Source organism: Podarcis gaigeae (genome assembly GCF_964106915.1).
Source record: "Podarcis gaigeae genome assembly, chromosome: 16".
Lineage (NCBI taxonomy): Eukaryota > Metazoa > Chordata > Lepidosauria > Squamata > Lacertidae > Podarcis > Podarcis gaigeae.
In genome coordinates this window covers 16,506,732-16,527,373 of record NC_139693.1, presented here as the reverse complement: position 1 = coordinate 16,527,373, position 20,642 = coordinate 16,506,732, and the positions used below count along the sequence as shown (strand labels likewise).

General features: G+C 47.5%; 1 protein-coding gene across 3 annotated transcripts; it reads left to right on the top strand.

Annotated features, from left to right (window-relative positions):
- Positions 1–4,541: 4,541 nt before the first annotated feature.
- On the top strand, positions 4,542–13,044 carry LOC310834403 (toll-like receptor 2). 3 transcript variants are annotated; one of them, XM_083717895.1, is made up of 2 exons: positions 4,542–4,661; positions 9,440–13,044. In XM_083717895.1, exon 2 carries the CDS (start codon positions 9,465–9,467, stop codon positions 11,955–11,957), a length of 2,493 nt encoding a protein of 830 aa, XP_083574021.1. In that variant the 5' UTR covers positions 4,542–4,661; positions 9,440–9,464; the 3' UTR covers positions 11,958–13,044. The 3 variants fall into 3 exon arrangements, with proteins under 3 accessions (XP_083574021.1, XP_083574022.1, XP_083574023.1); XM_083717896.1 differs by having other exon boundaries at positions 4,558–4,694; XM_083717897.1 differs by lacking the exon at positions 4,542–4,661 and adding an exon at positions 5,648–5,743.
- The last annotated feature ends 7,598 nt before the right edge of the window (positions 13,045–20,642 follow it).

Sequence of the window (20,642 nt, the reverse complement as noted above, 5' to 3'; positions counted from 1 at the left end):
AAATTCGTCTGGCAGGGCAAGAAGCCCAGAATTAAATTTAAGATTTTAACTGATGCAAAGGAAAGGGGGGGTTTTGCCCTGTCAGACTTTAAACTATACTAAGAATCGGCAGCTTTCTGCTGGTTGAAGGATTGGCTACTTCTTGAAAACACAGACATTCTGGATTTAGAAGGTTTTAATAATACTTTTGGGTGGCATGCATATTTGTGGTATGACAAGGTTAAAGCACACAAAGCTTTTAAAAATCATATTGTCAGGAAAGCATTGTACAATGTCTGGATTAGATATAAAGATCTGCTGGAAAGTAAAACCCCAAGGTGGTTGTTGCCAATGGAGGCGAAAGCAGTGAAAAAGTATAATATGGAGTCCAGATGGCCGAAATATTGGGAAATTTTGGAACAAGAAGGGGACAAATTGAAATTGCAGAGTTTTGAGAAATTAAAAGATAAAGTGCGAGACTGGCTTCATTATTATCAGATAATGGAGGTTTATAAGATGGACAGGAAAATTGGCTTCCAGGTGGAAAAATCAAAATTGGAAACAGAATTGTTAGAACCCAATACTAAAAATTTGTCAAAAATGTATAATTTACTGTTGAAATGGAATACGCAGGATGAAACAGTGAAATCAGCTATGATTAAGTGGGCACAAGACATTGGTCATAACATTATGTTTGCTGACTGGTAAAAGTTGTGGACCACCGGTATGAAATTCACGGCATGTAATGCCTTAAGAGAAAATATTATGAAAATGATTTACAGGTGGTACATGACCCCAGTCAAGCTTGCAAAAATTTACCACTTGCCTGATAATAAATGTTGGAAATGTAAAGAAAATGAAGGTACCTTTTTTCACCTTTGGTGGACGTGCCCTAAGATTAAGGCGTTCTGGGAAATGATATATAATGAATTGAAAAAGGTATTTAAATATACCTTTCTGAAGAAACCAGAGGCCTTTCTCTTGGGTATTGTCGGCCAAACGGTGTCAAAGAAGGATAGAACATTTTTTATGTATGCTACAACAGCAGCAAGAATACTCATCGCAAAGTATTGGAAGACACAAGATCTACCCACCTTGGAAGAATGGCAGATGAAGGTGATAGACTATATGGGACTGGCAGAAATGATGGGCAGAATCCGAGACCAGGGGAGAGAGACAGCGGAAGAAGATTGGAAGAAATTTAAAGACTATCTTAAGAAATACTGCAAAATTAATGAGTGTTAGAATGGCGTTGGCTTAGAAATTGCGTGGTTTCCAGCTGAATTGGATAAGTAACAAGAAAAGAAGGGTTAAAAATTTAAATTAAATTAAGGGGTAGGATTTGCTGAATTAACATAATAGAAATTGGAATTCAGAGAGGGGAGGTATGGGGAAGTCGGGAAAGTAAGGTATAAGAAAAAAAGGGAATGAAATTATACCTGTTCTTTTTTGTTTTGTTTTTCTTTGTTTGTGTTTTATTATTGTTTTATTTTGCTTTTATATAATTACTGAAAAACTTAATAAAATTCTTTTAAAAAAAATAAAGATGTGGATTTTGGCCTTGTTCTGACACTCAAGGTAGATTCCTTGGCTCTTTGAGTACCTTGGGGTGATGGAAATAAAACGCTGTTCCTGCTGGAGCCAAGCCAGGTTTGAAGCCCAGGTTTGGCTCCTGGGAATGAGGATGGGTGGTGTCTGGGTTGGAAAATATTCCTCAGCATCATGATGTTTTATTTCTCCCCATCTCCTGTGGTGTTTTAAGTCAGCCTCCGCCAGCCTGGTTCCCTCAAGGGACTAGCTGGAGCCACTGGGAGTTTTAGTTCAAAACATCTGGAGGGCACCATCAGAACATAACAATTGCCCTGCTGGATGAGGCCGGTGGCCCATCGAGTCCAGCATCCTGTTCTCACAGTGGCCAACCAGATACCCCAATGGGAAACCCATGATCAGGAGTTGAGCACAAGAACCCTCTTCCTTCCTGTGGTTTCCAGCAACTGGTGTTCAGAAGGATTGCTGCCTCCGACGGTAGAGGCAGAGGGCAGCCATGGTGGCTATTAGCCACTGATAGCTGCCATCTCCTCCATGAATGTGTCCATTCCATGTTTAAAGCTCTCTAGGTTGGTGGCCATTACTGCCTCCTGCAGAAGTGAGTGCCACAGTTTAACTATGTGCCGCAGGAAGAAGCTCTTCCTTTCCCCCTCGTCCTGAACCTGCCAACATTCAGCTTCATTGGACGTCCACAATTTTCCACTGAGCGAGGGGGAACACTTTCCTCAGAACTTTTTGTATGGTTTATCACTGTAGATTATGGCGTGAGTGAAAGTTGGCATATAACATACGCTCTTCGGCGAACCTTCTTCCTGGTCTCCATGTGAAATATACTCGGAGTCCTGTAGTGATTTCATGCTCTTTATTGCAGCTTGTAAAACTGTGATTGAATTGCCCCCAAACCTCAGGCTTTTATATACAGTGGTGCCTCTGGTTGCGAACAGGATCTGTTCCGGAGGTCCGCTTGCAACATGAAAAGAACGCAACCCGCAGCAGTGCATCTGCGCATGCGCGGGTTGCGACTTGCTGCTTCTGCGCATGCGTGTGATGTCATTTTGCACATCTGCGCATGCAGCGAAACCCGGAAGTAACCCTTTCCGGTACTTCCGGGTCGCGGCGGGACGTAACCTGAAAGAACGCATCATGAAGCGAACGTAACATGAGGTATGACTGTACATTATTTACACAGTGAGTCCCATCTGATTGGCTGATTCTGCTTCCCTCCTGGAGCCTGATTGGTCTTTTCCTGCAGGCCAATCAGTTGTTGCATTCTAGGATCCTATCAGCCTAATAGGCTGATTAACTTCCTCCTGGAGCCTGATTGGTCTTTTCCTGCCAATCAGTTGTTGCATTCTAGGATCCTACTTGCCTATTGTTCTAGGATCCAAGCTTAGTACATAACACCATGTTTTGATCCCATGCATAATTTTTCACACTTCCACCCTGCCACATCACCTTTTCTGCGCTGTGCCCTTTCTTCATAGGAGAGGTATTGCTCCATCCCCTTCATCGTTTAATCCCATTTTCAGAACACTTTCCATTTCTTCAATATCCTTTTGGAGGTGAGGCAACCAGAACTGCCCACATTGTTTCAAATGCAGCTGCATCATTGATTGTGTATAACAGCACCCTTAGGTGGTTTGCAGCTGATCTCTTGCACAACTTATGTTGTTTAGTTTAAACAATTTGGCAGTTGTATTTTCCATTCCTTTCCTAATGACCCCAGGTGTGAAATGTGCTATTTTTGCAACTGCTGCACATGCAAACACTGTTTTAAACATTTGCATGGTTTCAAAGACCAAAAAACGATCTATTTATTGTCAGAGAAAGTTCTGAGAGACTCCTGTTTCTAAGAGAAACCTAATTCTTAAACAGTGTTTGTGGGTTGTTGTTTTTTTAATCTTTCAAGCCTTTGCCTTGAGTATAACTTAAGGGCTTCAGATCTAAAGAGAGACACACCAGACCTGAAACAGCCACTCCTCTATGCATTCCTAGATGCGGGAGCTGAGGGTGCCAGCTGGCTAGGAAAACAGCGAACAAACCCTCCAAACCGGCCTGGCCTGCCTTGAAACAGCAGCTTGATCTGCAGAAATGAAGCTTTTTTATGGTATGCAAATAAAAACACACAACCATCTTCTAATACCCACAGGCTAAAGATGTTGTTAAAGGTGCAGCAACAGGAGGCAGCAAGGCAGAAGATGGCAGTTAGTGGAAAGGGAGCTGGCTTGTGGTTGCTTCTGGTTGCAATATAACGCCCACAGAGACCACCTCATTTTTTTGTTATTACCGTACTTGGCAGGTAGGGAACGGAGAACTCTCTTAGATTAAGCCTTGGCAGACTTCATCAAAGTTTTGCAACAGACAGAAAAAGGCCCAACGCCCCATTTGGAAAAAAAATCAAGGTTTGGAGTCTGGTTCCATAAGCTCATCCCCAGTAACCCCCGACCCTATAAAAAGCATAATTCAGAATAACGATTTGCATGACCCACATTTAAACACATTCCTCCCTCCAGCAAGAATCCTGCAAACTGATACCTACCTCTCACAGAGCTACAATTCCCACAAGACTTAAACTACAGTTCCCAAAGTTCTTTTTTGCGGCGGGGGGGGGGTGTTGCTTTAAATGTAGCAGTCACAGTAGTGGGGGGACGGAACTGTATACATGGAAGTCCCCCCTCGCAAATGCTGAGGGGGATTCCCATTCAAATAATGTTTGAGCACCGCGTCATGTGATCAATTATGAGGGGCGGGGCTTATCTGCAACCCCCCCCCCCCCATACTTTATTCAAGTTGGCACCCCTGCCTGGCTGATATACATGCCACTCTTTGAAGAAGAGATCAGCACCCTGCACCCCCCCCCCCAAAAAAAGCCTCGCAGGAGCCGGGTTGGGGGGCGGGGGCGGTAACAGATAAAGCTCCTCCCACCGCTGGCTGGCGGAATAACAAGCCAATGGGGAGCGGTCATTTTAAGAAGCCACGCCCCTCCTTTTTGCTGGGTTTAAAGGAAGGCGTGTGCTCGTTTCGCAGCTGTAGCGCGCGGTGTGGCTGCGCGGTCGGACCCAGTGGCGTGATCACAGAGGACTAGGAGGCTGCCGCCTGTTTTGGGCTTTGGATCTGCGTACGCGGCAGCCGAGGTAAAGGAATCTGCTCACTTCTTCCGCGTGGCGGTGTGAGTGTTTTTTGTGTTTGTCCGTCCCGCAAACGCCTGACTCAAAAGGAAGCTTTGTATGTATTGCTAATCCGTGGTTTTAGAAGGCTGCCTTGCGCTGGGATTTGTGGTTTTCCAGGAGTCTATGCCTGCCTGTTATTATGGCATCTTCCAGAGAGGAAGAACGACTAAGTCTCGGGCTAAGCGATCCTGTGAAGGGCTGCAGCTCAGGGGGAAAGCACCTGTCTTGCAAGCAGAGGGCCTCTGGTTCAATTCTTGCTGACATCTCCCGGCAGGGCTAGGAGAGACTTCTGCCTTAAGCCCTGCAAAGCTGCTTCCAGTCCGAGTTGGCAAGGTGGACCAGTGGCCTGACTCTGTGCAAGGCAGAGTTTTCCTAATCACTTCTCCAAATAGCCAGCCTCTCTCTCTCCCTCTGCCTAGCCCTTTCCCACCTCAAGTTGTGATTATTGGCCTACACTGCAAGGCTGTAGAGTTTACCCACTGAAATGCCTTCTAGGTTGGCTTGCATTGCAAGATGTCTGGCAGGACTTCTCTCTGCCAATCTGGAGAGCATAGCTGTCAACATTTCCCTTTTCTTGTGGGGAATCCGATTCGGAATAAGGGAATTTCCCTTAAAAAAAGGAAAACGTTGACAGCTATGCTGGAGGAGTGACATTGCTTTTCACGGGGAGAGTTTTATGCGTTGAGATATTTCATTTATTGCCGGCACCCTTCTGTCTCTGGAGATAATGGCTTTGGGGGGAAGTCAAATGGTTGGAGAGTTACAGCTCTTGCTGTGACTGCAGAGACTGATATGAGACATGTTTTATTGCAAATGGGCAAATAAAGACGTCCGGTTGTGCTGCTGCAGATGCACCATGGCGGTTTCTTCTCTCTGCTCTCCTCCCAGCGGCCGTTCCTCCTCTGGCACTGCTGTGGCTACACGCCCTGAATGTCCATCTCCAAGTCCTGCCGTCTGCAAGGGATTCCTACACAGCTGGGTTGATATGCCAGCCTTCAGTCGCAGTTGCAGATATCTTTTGTAGTGCAAAGCTAGTCTGCCAACAGGTCAGGCACCTGATGCCCACTCCTTGTAAAGCGCCTCCTTGCAGATCCTGCCATCTTCCATTCTGTGTACATGACCAAGATCGGCATAGACATCGCTGAGACAGAAGTGCAAACATGCTGGGATTATTATTATTATTATTAATAATAATAATAATAATAATTTATTATTGATACCCCGCCCATCTGGCTGAGTTTCCCCAGCCACTCTGGGCGGCTCCCAATCAAGTGTTAAAAACAGTACAGCATTACATATTAAAAACTTCCCTGAACAGGGCTGCCTTAAGATGTCTTCTGAATGTCAGGTAGTTGTTTATCTCTACCGAGAAGGCCCTCTGCCTGGTTCCCTTCTCACTTCTCGCAATGAGGGAACCGCCAGAAGGCCCTCAGTGCTGGATCTCAGTGTCCGGGCTGAACGATGGGGGTGGAGACGCTCCTTCATGTATACAGGACCAAGGCCACGTAGGGCCACTTAGGGCTTTAAAGGTCAGCACCAACACTTTGAATCGTGCTCGGGAACGTACTGGGAGCCAATGCAGATCTCTCAGAACTGGTGTTATGTGGTGAATGTGTGCTTGGGAGAGGACCGCTTTGTTTGAGAATCTGTCCTGCCGTGCGATGCCCAAAATCTTCCCGATGCAGAGCATATGGAAGGCATTGAGGTGTCTGTCGCTCCTGGCAGGTGCCCACAACTCACTTCCATAAAGCAGCATGCTCGGTGTGTAGTAAGCTTGGCATTGGCCATTATTAGCATCCCCTTCTCCCATACCCTTTTGGAGAGGGGAGCCATTGCCATAGCTGCCTTGCCCAATATGCTTGTCCAGCACAGCGTTGTTGGAAAGGTTGCTGGTTACAAAGGAGCCCAGGTAGACAAAATTGTCTACCACCTCAAGTGTGTGGTCACCAGGGCTGATGTGTGGAGTGCCGACGACGTCCTGACCAGGGATGTTGGCCTTCATCAGGCAGATAGTGAGGCTGAACTCCATGCAGGATTGGGCAAAATGGTTGATGAGACTCTAGAGCTTTCTCAGAGTGCGCTGTCAAGGCTGCGTCATCTGGAAACAACATATTTTGGGGCGGAGATGTGCCAGGTTCAACAGCCCCCCGTCGCTCCTTGAATGGAACTATGTACAGTGGTACCTTGGGTTAAGTACTTAATTCGTTCCGGAGGTCCGTTCTTAACATGAAGCTGTTCTTAACCTGAAGCACCACTTTAGCTAATGGGGCCTCCCGCTGCCACTGCGCTGCCGGAGCATGATTTCTGTTCTCATCCTGAAGCAAAGTTCTTAATCTGAGGCACTATTTCTGGGTTAGCAGAGTCTGTAACCTGAAGCGTATGTAACCCGAGGTACCACTGTACTGTCTTCTGTCGGGCTGAAGACACAGGAGAGCAGCAGGAATAAAAATATGCCAAAGAGATTTGGAATGAGAACACGGCCCTGTTTCAGTAACTCCTACGAAGCTCAGTTGTGTGTGATATAATGGTGCCTCTGAGCACATGTAGAGTACCTTCCCTCACCAGCCAGTTAATCTAAAACTAGCCCCTGTATATCTGATAAATAACAGCAGGGGGTTCTGAGCCAGTGAGCTCCCCTGGATTTCTGCCCATTATACACACATTACACAAACTAGTCATGGGCTAATGGCTGATATATCATTAACCCATGACTGCTTTTTACCAGCAGTGACTCCTGGGTGTGCTTGCTTTTACTGGCTGTGTAATGGGCAGAAATCCAGGAGGTAAAAGAGGACCTTTTGCTGGAGTTAATGTGCATTTTGTAATGAATATGCGTTCACTCTTATGCTCACGAGAAGTTCACATGCAAAAGAAATAAAGGTTGGTTTAGTACATGAAATGAAAGTGACGGTGTGTCTGGATGCTGATTCAGACGGCCAAGTTACAATACAAGCAGGTGTCAACTTGTACAGTGAATGCACATTTTGAGTGAAAAGAGGATCCTTAAGTATTCCAAAAGAGAAAATGAGTGACAGGACTCAAAAGTAAAGCAAGAAAGAGAAGAAGGAGGGCATATCTGTCCTGAGGCGAAGGACTTTTTTAAAATGGCCTTGGCTTTCAATTAAGCCACACTTACACCATATATTTAAAGCCTTTTAAAAACTCATGGCTTCCTCCAAAAGATCCTGGGAGCTGTAGCTTCTTAAGGGTGATGAGAGTAGTTAGGAATTCCCCACCACCACCACCGATTCCCCAGCCAGAGCTAAAATTCCCAGAGTAGTTAACAACCAGTCCTCCTTCATAGGAAATGTTTGCAAGCACAAACTGTTGGAGCTTTGGAGAGGGGGTGATTGGCCAGTGACTGCGATGTCACAAACACACCACTTCCCCCCGACCTTCTTGGTGCAGACTTTGCAATTCTTCTTTAAAATGTTTTGTGGGCTTAAGGAATAAAATAAGGTGGGTTTTTGATAAAATCATTATAAATATAAATGTATATGCTGCCTTTTAAAAAAGGGTTTAAAAAAGCAAGACTGATGCATGGAATGGTGTTGGATATGCTGGTCTGTGTGCCTCTGTCTTTGCAGTCGAGGATCCTGGCAAGCTCCATGCTAGCACCACAGCTTGGAGCCCTCACTCCAGGGTGCATTTGCTTTTATCCACCATGTGCCATCCCATTTGACACTGCTTAGCTGGAGCAGACCAAAGGTCCATTCTTGTCTCCAGCTGGAGGCTGAGTCAGTTCACAGAATAAACAAGATGAAAGCAGTGCCTTTAAGAACTCAGTTTTAAAAAACAAAAACAAAATTGATGTTTAATTTCATGTAACGAAACATACCCATGCAAGGAATACAGAGTTTAGTAGTTGTTAAGAAAACAACAAAAAATGGAGGCTGATAGTTGTCGTTTTAGACGTTCCAAGAAAGGCAGTCAAGTGAAAGTGTCTAACAAAGGTATGCCAAGCTTCTGGAATTTGGCTTCTATTCTGTATGTCTAAGGAGTTAGTTTTAGTTCCTTTTGTGTGTACAGCATTACTGGTAAACTTACGAGCCCCCCCCCCTCTTCTTTCACAGCAAAATTGGTGATATTCTAATGAAAGGGGGGAAAGTAAGGAAATTTGGTTTTTTTAATCCCCTCTCCTTTGACGGAACAGAAACCAACTAATTTAATGGGTGATCTTATCACTAGACTCCCCAGCTGCTCTCCAGGAAATGGAAGGGTGGTAGTTTACAGGAAGGGCATTGTCTGATTTGCACATCAAGGAACTTCTGATCAGCTTCCAATGAGCTCTCTGGCTTCACCAAGACACAGTTTGAAACCCAGTAAAGCATGAGACTGTTCTGTTTTAAACCTGGAAGCAATGGATAGCTGGACGGCTACTGCTAGACCAAAACATTTAATGGGCTGGGATCAATTTGACTTTACCCAGCACTAATGTATGAGTATCATCCATCCAGTGGGTGAAGGCAGCCTTCCCTGTACCTGCTGTCCTTCAGAAGTTTTGGATTCCCAGCTGTCATTAGTCCTAACCAGTATGGGCAGTGGTCAGGGATGATGGGAGCTATAGCATAACAATATCTGGGAGGCACTAGTTTCAGGAAGGCTGTGTTAAGGGAGACAGCTGCTTTGTTACTTCCAGGAATTAAATTTAATTCACTGTGGGGGGAATTAAAGAGAGTGTTAGCAATATAGAGAAGAGTTTTGAATTACTGTCTTGGTTTTTGTTTTCCTTCTCCACTCAGGTTGACAGTAAAGATGTGAAGTGGCATGGAACTGCCGCCCATCGCCGTCCTGGCATTGCATTTGGCGATCCTGGCTCTTGCGAAACCTCCCGAGGCATCTCTTTGCCAGATCTCCCTCAAGGCGGCCACTTGCCGAGGTCAGAACCTGCTCCGAGTCCCTGGGGATCTCCCCGGCACTCTGGAGTCATTGGACCTATCTTACAACAAGATTCAGCAGGTCAGCCGCGGCGATTTCTCCGCCTTGACCCAGCTGAAAAGCCTGAATCTGGATTTCAACAACATCGTGTCTATCGCTGACGATTCCTTTGCCTCCAACGTCCTCTTGGAGCAGCTCAGACTCTTCAACAACTCGCTGAGGGAGATCCCGTCTCAGGCGCTGAAACCGCTGAGGAATCTGAAGGTGCTGGAAATGTCGAACAACTTTTATCCCCGCTCGACGCTGGATGGCGTGTTCAGCACTTTGAAAAACCTCGAAACCCTCTCCATGGGGGGCCCTGCTGTCCACACGGTGGGAAGCCAGGACTTCCTTCCTCTGAAAGACACCCCGTTGAAAAAGTTTGCGCTGAAAACGGCAGCCAGTTTGCAGGAGTATCAAGAGGGGGCCTTTTCCAAACTCAACACCACCGACTTGTGGTGCGACATGTCGCTGGACGGACACACAGAGGTCTTGCCGCTGCTGCTGCGGGACTTGAGGGGAAGGCCTCTGCGATACCTCCATTTCCGCAACCTCTTTGAGTTCACGTACTACACAGGCTCTACGGACCTCTTCCACGACTTGGCTGGGGTGGAGGCCACAGAGCTGGTCTTCCGCCGGGGGAAATTCAACGAGAACTTGCTGCGCCTGATCCTGCTGAATGTCCGGAGGTCTCGCGTGCAAGACCTGTCCTTCATAGCTATCGATTTTGCGCGGTCGCCCAAATGGAAGGCGCCAGAAGTTGGCATGGCCAACCTCACCCTGCGCCAGTTGGTTCTGGCGGACATCAGCAACCCAGACGTCCTGCGTTTTGACTGGACCTTCACATGGTTTGCGGGCGTGACGTACCTCTCCATCATCAACGTCAACTTCAACATGGTGCCTTGCGACGCCTGGAAGGAGATGAGGAACGTGGTGGCTTTGAACGTCTCCAACAACCGCTTGCAAGATGGATACGTCTACAATGAGGCCTGCCAGTACGAGGGCACTCTGCCCAAGCTGGAACAGCTTGACCTCAGCTACAACTTACTAGTCTACCTGAGCACTCTTGCCAAGTTGACCTTCAGTTGGTCCCAACTCGCCAAACTAGATCTGACCCACAATCGCATTGGGGGCTCAGGTCAGTCCCCCTGTACGTGGACTCCCAGTCTGGTTTGGCTGGCCTTGCCTAACAACGCAGTTACCACAGAAATCTTCCGGTGTCTCCCCACTACTTTGCGCTTTCTGGACTTATCGTATTCCCAGCTGGAACGGCTAGATATGGGCTACTTTGAGGTTGCTGTTGACCTCCAGGAGCTGCTGCTGAGTGGGAACAAGATCAAATTCATCCCTACAGAGTGGAGATGCCCAAACTTGAGGGTTCTGGAGTTGGACGGCAACTCTTTCGGCGTCATCAACAAAGGTTCCTTTGTCAACATGCCTCGTCTTGCCCAACTGAAGGCGGGCAACAACCCTTATCACTGCATCTGTGATCTCTACGGCTTTGTTCAAGAGACACTGAGGAACGGGAAACTCAGGCTGCAGGACTGGCCGGCTGGATGGACCTGTTACCACCCTGAATTCTTGTTGGACACTGCGGTGGCTGCTTACGTCCCGAGGGTGACAGAGTGTGACGTCACAGTGGTGGTGGCCATTGCAGTCTCCATCACAGCTGCGGTGCTGATCGCCTGCATGGTTCTGTGCTGGAGGTTTGATGTTCCATGGTATCTCAAGGCCACCTTCCAGATTGTCCGCTCCAAGTACCGAGCTGGCCGCTCCCAGCTGTCACGGCAGTTTGCCTACCACGCCTTCATTTCCTACAGCTGCTCTGACGCTGAATGGGTGAGGCGAGAGCTCCTGCAGAGGCTGGAGGCTTCCTGCCCGCCGTACCGCGTCTGCATCCACGAGCGCGACTTCACGCCGGGGCGATGGATCATTGACAACATCATTGACAACATTGAGAACAGCCGCAAGGTCATCTTCGTCCTCTCGCGCAGCTTTGTTGACAGCGACTGGTGCAATTATGAGCTCTACTTCGCCCACCAGCGGGCCGTGGGCCTGAGCTTCGAGGACGTGGTGCTGGTGGTGAAGGAAGCCATTGACCTACAGGCGTTGCCCAACAAATTCTGCAGGTTACGGAAGATGCTGAGCACAAAGACTTACCTGGAGTGGCCTTCAGATCACAACCGGCAGGCCTTCTTCTGGGTCCAGTTGACATCTGTGCTGGGTAAAGCCGAGCCAGTCAACTCAGACCCAAGCAGTGACCCAACTGATGTGAATGGGGCAGTTGACAATCATCTTGAGATGGGTCCTACAGCTGAAGAAAACTGTATTGGATGTAGCTGAGTTAGGAAAGGATTAACTCAAGCCAAGGCTCAACCACTAGACTCATTGTTTGGTCATCTATGTCTGACTTAGAAGTGTTGAGGTCAATGCAATAAGATGCTCCTGGTGTGGAGGGGGGGGGGAGGAAAGTGATGGAGCCTAGGAATTGGGCTTCCTCTTGGTCCAACTAGTCACCGCTGACCACTGACTGGCTATCCTGGCAGAGAGGGGGCTTTTCCTTTGAGTAAACCAATATCTTTTTAAGTGGCGATGTCAAGGACTGAACCAGAGACCTTCTGCCTGCAGTGCATGTGCTTCCTTCCCAGTTGAGTAGCTGGCTCTTGGCATAAATGACAAAATAGGATTATGCACAGGAAGCTGCTTTATACCGAGTCAGGCCATTGGTCCATCCAGTTCAGTATTGTCCACACTGGTTGGCAGAGACGGGTCTCCAGAGTTTCAGACAGGGGACATTACCAGCTTTGCCTGGAGAGGTGAGGGATTGGACCTTTTGCTCTGCCAGGTGAGCTAGAACTTTCCTCCTAAAACTAAATGCAAGATTCTAGTCCTCATTGGATTGATTTAAATAAGAACAGAAGGAGCTGCGTATATTGAGCCAGACCAGTGTTCTTTTGGCTCTGTATTGTCTACACTGATCGGCGGCAGCTGTCCCAAGGTTTCAGGCAGGCGTCTTGCAGCCCCACCGGGAAATGCCTTGAGGGATGGAACCCGGGGCCTTCTGCATGCAGGGCAGGTGTTCTGCCACTCAGTTTATGGCTCTTCTCCTAACCCTTGGGAGATAATAGTTTTCTACTGCATTTAAAAGGAGGGAAAGATGGAGGGATTCCCTTGAGAAATGTTGCTTTAAAGGAGAACAGCCTGGCTTATGAGGGATGTTGAAGGAAGCTAGTTCTGAAAAGTATCAAGACTCAGGAGGGGCAGGATTGACCCCCCCAGGATCAAGGTAGGTGGGTTGTCAAGGCAGCAGTGACCCACCCTCCTTTTTGACATTTCTTCCTCAAAAGTCTCCAGCTAGTGTTCTATTTGTGTGGCCTTTGTTTTTGTGCTATATATATCTTATTTTTTTTAATAAACCAAGTTTGCTCCAGTCTTGTATTTCTCCTTCCTTAAAAATCTCTTTTCATCCTCGTTAAGAGGATGCTGGTTTTGTGGTGGGTGTGATTGCACAATGAGGGGCTGGAAGGGAGCTGGGAGCTGGGTGTGTTTTTGTCCACTAGGGGTTGCTGCACCAACGAATGAGTTTTTAAAAAGAACCAAGCTAAACAAAGAGTCCCAAATGTTGTAACCCTTTTTCGTAAGAGGGTTGCTCCAAGCCCTTGGTCATTTTGGTTGTCTTTTTCCCCTGATTCTGCAATATACAGTGGTACCTCAGGTTAAGTACTTAATTCGTTCTGGAGGTCCGTTCTTAACCTGAAACTGTTCTTAACCTGAAGCACCACTTTAGCTAATGGGGTTTCCTGCTGCCGCTGTGCCGCCGGAGCACGATTTCTGTTCTCATCCTGAAGCAAAGTTCTTAACCTGAGGTACTATTTCTGGGTTAGCGGAGTCTGTAACCTGAAGCGTATGGAACCTGAGGTACCACTGTACCTTTTTGAGGTACAGCAATGGGAACTTTATTTATTTTGTATTCTTTGCATTTCTATCCTGCCCTTTTCTCCAAGGAGTTTCAGGCATCATACGTGGTTGTTCCCCTCCTCATTTAATCCCCACAACAACCCTAGAAGGTAGTTTAGGCTGAGAAGCAATGATTGGCTCAAGGTCACACCCAGTGAGATTCATGAGGATTTGAACCCTGGTGTCTCGCAGGTCCTAGTCTAACCACTACACCACACTGCCTCCCTCTTACATAGTATTCCTAGTGAGGCAGTTGTGTGTCTTCAGTGCAGTGGAGACTGGTCCTTTAGAGCAAACCGGGCACTGCCCCACCAACTTCAGCCACCTCCTTAGAATCATGGAAACATTGATTTGTAGAGTTGGAAAGGGACCCCGAGGCTCATCTAGTCCAACCCCCTGCAGTGCAGGATTTTCAAATAGAATTGAGTGGTTCTCAACCTTTGGTCCCCATATGTTTTTGGCCTACAACTCCCATGATCCCTAGCTCACAGGACCAGTGGTCAGGGATGATGGGAGTTGTAGGCCAAAAAACATGGGGACCCAAGGTTGAGAAAGGCTTAACTAGATCATACATGACAAGATGGCCGTCCAACCTCTGCTTAAAAACCTTCAAGGGAGAAGAGTCCACCACCTCTCGGGAGTCTATTCTACTGCCAAACAGTTCTTGCCATCCAAAAGTTCTTCCTGATGTTTAGTCGGAATCTCCTTTCTTGTAACTTGAATCCATGGGTCTTTCCCTCTGGAGCAGGAGAAAACAAGCTTGCTCCATCCACCATGTGTCAGCCCAGTTCAGGGTGTGGGGTGTGGCACTGCCTGCCTGCTCCTCCTTAGTTTCAGTGTTGTTCTTATAACACACCACAAAGATGGGGTAAAGTAGAATTGATTAATTGGCTGCACCTGTCTTAGCTCTGGCGCCACCTACAGTCGGCTTCCCAGATGGGCCACCCCTGTTTGGAGCCCCTTTCCCAATTGTTTGAGGAGATTTCACCCCTCCCATATCCAAGAATCTCCTGATGATCTCTGCTGATTCTCCAGAGAGAAGGAGGCGTGTTCTGCTCTCTACTTATTCTACTCCAGCACCAAGTCAGTCAGTCAGTCAGTGTGTCCGGGGGGGGGGGGGGGGAGAGAGAGAGAGACTGAGTGTTACAGATCGTGTGTAGAGATAAGGTTGCTGCTAAGAGCAGCTGCAGACAGTGAAGTGCAGCATTCTTTATGCTTGGAACCCATTAAGCTCTGTATATAGTTGTATAATAGTTGTAGACAGAATAAAGAAGATATTCTACAGAACTGCTCTCCAAGTTGTTTATATACTCTGCTAGACTCTGCTATACTGCTGTGTGACGACTGTCTACTTGTGAAGTGAATCCGGTGCTCACAACTCTAAGCTGTGAGTCCACAGCACTTTGACCTGCTCCTGTCCAGAAGGTGGTCTCTGGAAGTGCTACCCAGCTCACCTAGCCCAGTCGGGGCTGAAGTGGATGAGTCCAGTTAGTGGCACTGGCTCAAGGGCGATGCTGACATTGTTCTTGCTGTTTTTTGTTTTCTTTCGCACACAGGTCCCTCCTCTTCACCGTCACAACCCCAGGGTCTCTTTCTGATGAGGTTTTGTTCTTTCATTCCAGCAGGACTGGGGAAGGGTATGGTGAAGGTGGGGAAGGGGAGATTTGGAGGACTGCATAGACTTTGTACAGGCACAAGAGGATGCAGCAGGCCAAGACATTAGAATGAAGACCTTCAACATTCTCCTGTTACTCCAGCGAGGGTGAGGAAGTCTTGGGGATGCCACACACACACACACACACACACACCGCCCGCCCGCTTCTGGTGCAAGCAGAGTGTGGTGGGCTTGTGGTCTCAGAGCAACAATTCACTCAAGATTTCACTGCTAGCGCAATTCCCTTCTCTTCCATCCAGAAAACAAGCTTGCTCTTTCTTCCATGGAGCAGCCCTCCAGATATTCAAAAAGGGCAGGTGCACATTGCACAGCACAGCACCTTTTCATCAGTTTGGAAAATATTTTCGTGCTTTCCAGCAGTTGGGCAAAAAAGGCGAATTTTTAGCTCCTTGGAAAACAGATGTATTTCCTGGAGAGTGGAAATGTCACACCCCAAAAATGTTTGATAACCCAAAAATGAAGAAGCAGTTTTTAGATGGTGCAGATAAGACCCAAGCAGTGCCAAGAGCTCCAAAAGAGCAGTGTCCCCCTTTGCAGCCATTTTGCACACCCTTCAATATGTTCACAAGACTTGTGTGTGTTGCGTTAGGCTGGGAGTTGGGGGCTGCCCCCAAAGCAGAAAGTGAGCAAAAAGAACACTGAGTTGAGCTTCTTTCAAAGATGAAACTGTGCATGGTCAAAATGTTTTCTTTTTATTTAGTGAGGCTGGCAAAACGTTTTTGCCATCATTTTGCTGAGAGTTGTATGAATGCACAGGCTGAGGTGGTTATGATTTTTAATAGCATGGTCCGAACTGTTGAAAATGGATCACAGGCCAGGTATATATTTCATACACACACACACACACACACACACACACACACACACACACACACACACTGAAATGAACATTTCTGCAGCACAGAAATGGGTGGGAGGCAGTTCATTGCAGGGTAACAAAGGACAGCATCAACATGGAGCACTAGCACCTTACCAATATGTAAGGGAGGTTGGGCAGTGATACTCTGAGTGAGGACTGCAGTACAGTACTGGGGTGCCAACTTGAATAAAATATTGGGAGCAGGTAAGCGCCACACCACATAATCACATGACATGGTGCACATACACCATTTGAATGGCAATGCCCATCATCGGGGGGGGGGGGGGTCTGGTCCCCTCAAATATTTTGAGTTGGCTAGCAGTTGGCTCCTATGCTGAAGTTGTAGATCGCATCTATTTCCCACCCACAAGTAGCTCGAAATGGCGTATGTGGTTCTTCTTCCCCTCCTCATTTAATCCCCACAACAACCCTGTGAGGTAGGTTAGGCTGAGAGGCAGTGACTGGCCTCCGAGGTCACCCAGTGAGCTTTATAGCCCTGGCGCTCTGCTACAAATGTGGCCCTATTTTCACCTGAGAAATGTCAGAGGTCATGCTATACACTGCCACACTGAAAACAACAAGGACTAGAAATTTGCTTGTGTTTCCTTTTAAAGCAAAAGCACTCATCAAGGTCAGTTCCACAGCCCATAATCCCAGCTTCTGCCTTGTGCCTTCGCTTCTGCTTCAGATGCGCTCAGACCTGTTCGCTCAGTGCAGCAATTCTAAATTTTGGATGGGCATAGGCTTTTAGAGGGAAGCTGGCCCAACCTCAGAGCCTCTGGCCACCGGGGCCTTGTTCTCTGGGAATTCTGCGGTGTAGGCAGAAAAAGGCCCCGTTGGCTTTTCTGTGAGTGAACACTGCAGCTTTTGTTGCTGCAGCGTTTTTCTGGATTCCTCACCCCCTCAGACACCACCGGTGTTTGTTGCTGTTGCTGCTGCCGCTGCCGAGTCACTCTTCTGGGATGGCTCTGGAAGCAGAAAACAAGCAAGAGAAATGAAAGCGAACTCAAGGGCTGCCCTTGAGGGTGTCTCCCTTCCCACTAGCTTTCCAGGGTAGCTCCTTTCAAGGGGGGTTTCTCAGGACAAGATTCCTGCTGATTTGGAGATGATTTGGAGTCTTTCTCAAGGACTTTGCAGTTTAATTATGTGATGAACAACTCTGAGAGCCAAGGACTCCTGCAATCCAGGTGGGAATCTGATCTGGGGGGACTTGACCTCAGAGAGACAGGTAAGAATTACACTAGCTGGCCTCGTGGGACATGGTTCTTGGCTTCCCATTACGGCTGTGAGATCTCTAAGGCTGACTTGAAGTCTCCAGGTTTGCCTGATGTCCTCCAGGTGGCGGGGGTGGGGAGAGAGGATTTGAATATCTGGGTGGGGCAAGAGTGCCTTTAATAATAAGAAAAAAAAAATATTAAGACTGCATGCTGCTTATAAGCTTCAACCTGCTAGGAGCTGACTGCAAATTATCTCTAGGGAGGTGTCCTCCCTTCTCCCATTCCCTCTCCCCATTAACCTCCATCTCCAGGGCCCTCCCCTGTGACATCACCAGAGGCCACCCCTAGGTCTCAGGTTTAGATCCTGAAATCTCAAGGTCAGATATGCTGCTGACCTGGCAACCCTATTTCCCATTTCACTAGCCATCTTAGAAGTGATTTTTAGAAGCTACTCGGAGAGCTATTCATGCTATGTAATATATACTTACATAAATAATGTTGCACACCACCCCAATCTCCTGAGTGGTGTGAGATTCGCAGGTTCGGTTTCCTCAGGATGAGAGACAGCAGAGACTGGTGTCTCTAGGATGTATGGTTTACTTAGACGTACAGTGGTACCTCGGGTTACATACACTTCAGGTTACAGACTCCACTTACCCAGAAATAGTACCTCGGGATAAGAACTTTGCTTCAGGATGAGAACAGAAATCGCGTGGCGGCGGCGCGGCAGCCCTATTAGCCAAAGTGGTGCTTCAGGTTAAGAACAGTTTCAGGTTAAGAACGGACCTCCAGAACGAATTAAGTACGTAACCAGAGGTACCACTGTATATACAACCTGAGCCTACGACAGAGGCGCTCACGGCATTAACACCCCCAGAGGGTCTTGCTTTTCCCCTAGCTGCAGCAGAAATCAGGCATGGCTCTGTCTCTCAGCTGCCCAGTCTGCAGCCTGCTTCTAGCTTCTAGCTCCCACACACCTCAGCTCTGGCTTTTGTCTTTCTAACTACCAGACGGTTAAGGGACGTGACGGGAACCCACCCATTTGCCCACTGGCACAGAGCCACTCCTGTCAGCAACTGCGCTGCAGCGTTCTGCACTGGCTACAGTTTCTGGGGCCAAGTGCAAGGGAAAGCTCCACACAGAGTGCCTTGCAGTACTCTGGTCTTGAAGTCATCAGGGTCTGAATTATTGAGATCCAAGCTTGAGGCACCAGTTTTTTGGAGAAGCTGCTCTATCAAAAGTAACATAAACAATGAGCTCTTGGAGCTCTGACCTGTCCTCTATCGCTTGCCTTGGTTGGCAGCCGTTCCCCCTTTGTTTGTCAGCACCGGCACCTGAGATTCTCTTGCCTGGAACATGAGATACCCGGATTTGACCTTCTGCAGGCAAAACATGCATGTTATAGCCTTCCTTTTGTCTCCACAATCTTTAACAACACAGCTGCAAGTCCCTGGAGTCTCCTGTTTTTAAAGGCTTCTGTGTAAAAGCAGCAGGGAGGTGTGGTTCTGCCGGACATTCCAGAGTGCTGGCTGGGGCTGATGGGAGTTGGAGTCCAAAACACCTGGAGGGCACCAGGTTGGGGAATGCCCACAAAGCCCTACAAGACCTGGCACCAAGATGCCTGAAGGACCACCCCATTCCATCCTTTGACTGAAGCTATTTCCCCTTTCCAGTTTTACCCAAGCAGGGCCCATAATATGAAATTTGTTTCAAATTAATTGGCGGGTGGTATGCTAAACTGTGCAATGGTATTACGCTTTGTAGCTTACCTCTAACTGCGAAATTACAGTGGTACCTCGGGCTAAGTTCTTAATTCATTCCGGAGGTCCGTTCTTAACCTGAAACTGTTCTTAACCTGAAGCACCACTTTAGCTAATGGGGCCTCCTGCTGCCGCCCTGCCGCTGGAGCACAATTTCTGTTCTCATCCTGAAGCAAAGTTCTTAACCCGAGGTACTATTTCTGGGTTAGCGGAGTATGTAACCTGAAGCATATGTAACCTAAAGCATCTGTAACCCGAGGTACCACTGTGTATCTTATGTTTTGAAAACAGACATTTTATATATAGAAAGCGTAACAAAACAATATCGATAAACAACCGGTGAAATAGATTTTTAAAACGACGCCAGGCAATAAATTCAACAGAGGCAGTCAGGAGTTAGATAACAACTTCATGCTCTCCAAAGATTCCCAAACGTCTTCCCAAATGAAACTCTCCATCCAGTGTATAAGAATTGGCAGCAAAGAGACAGAGAAGCCAGAGAACTCAGCCCTGGGGATATGTTTTCCAGTAGCACCTCAATGATAGGTGCAACATATAGGCCTGGTTTTTAGACTGGAAAATTAACACTGCAGAGGCAGAACCAGAAGAGATTCTTGCTCTGATTGTCCGTGGTCTCAGTTCCCTTAATGTCCCTTGAATTCCTGCTCTATTGCACCGCCATGGCCAAGAGACATTCAACACCTGACTTACTAGCTTAAATATCCTTGCAACCAGGGCAGCCTGAAGAAAACCTGCACAGCCCACAAATTTAAAGGTCTGCGCACACATGCATATGTAACCTGCTGAAAGTCTCAGCACTGGCACCCGCCTGTGATCCCCCTAAAGTCGTTAAGGTCTTTGAAGCAGGCTGCCCTGGCGGAAACCTGTTAAGCAGACCCAGCGACAAGGAGGAGGGAGCGGGTAGCCAGTCAGGGAGGAAGGAAGGAAGGTGAGAAAGGACTCTGAAATGCCACCCGCCCACTTCCCCAAATCTGCTGTTGAAGCGCCCTGCATCATTCGGGCTCATGCTAGAGCCAGCTTTGCTTCCGCAGTCCCTAGAAGTTAAATGGACACATCTCTAGCACACTTGCATTAAAGGCACCTGCCATTTCACAGACCCCAGATGCTAATGAGGTTCATTTTTGATCCCTAATAACCTATTGTCAAACATTTATCTTTTTCTGGAGGTGCCAGTGGGAGATTGCACCTGGGAACTTCTTCATGCAAGGAAAGCGGTTTGCCACTGAGCCTTCCCAGTTTCTGGCTGCGGCAACTTATATGAATACTTGGCTTCAGTTTCTCGGCTTGCCCAAATGAGCATACATCATTGTGTCCACGAGGGTGAGCCCTGCTGACTTTTGAGGTGATCTCTTTCGCTGAAAAGCTGGAAACACAGAGCTGAGTTTGTTTCCCATTGATTAATTGCCTCCCCTAAAGCATCTCAAAAGCATTTTCACAGTGGAAGCGCCCGCAACTAAAAACTATTACGGCAATTTATTAAAAACAATTGGAAATCCACTTTCGTACTTAGAAAAAAGAAAAGAAAAACAATTTCAAATC

What these genes read in the sequence shown, in the direction of transcription:
- LOC310834403 (XM_083717895.1), top strand. Translation starts at nt 9,465, where the DNA reads ATGGAACTGCCGCCCATCGCCGTCCTGGCATTGCATTTGGCGATCCTG.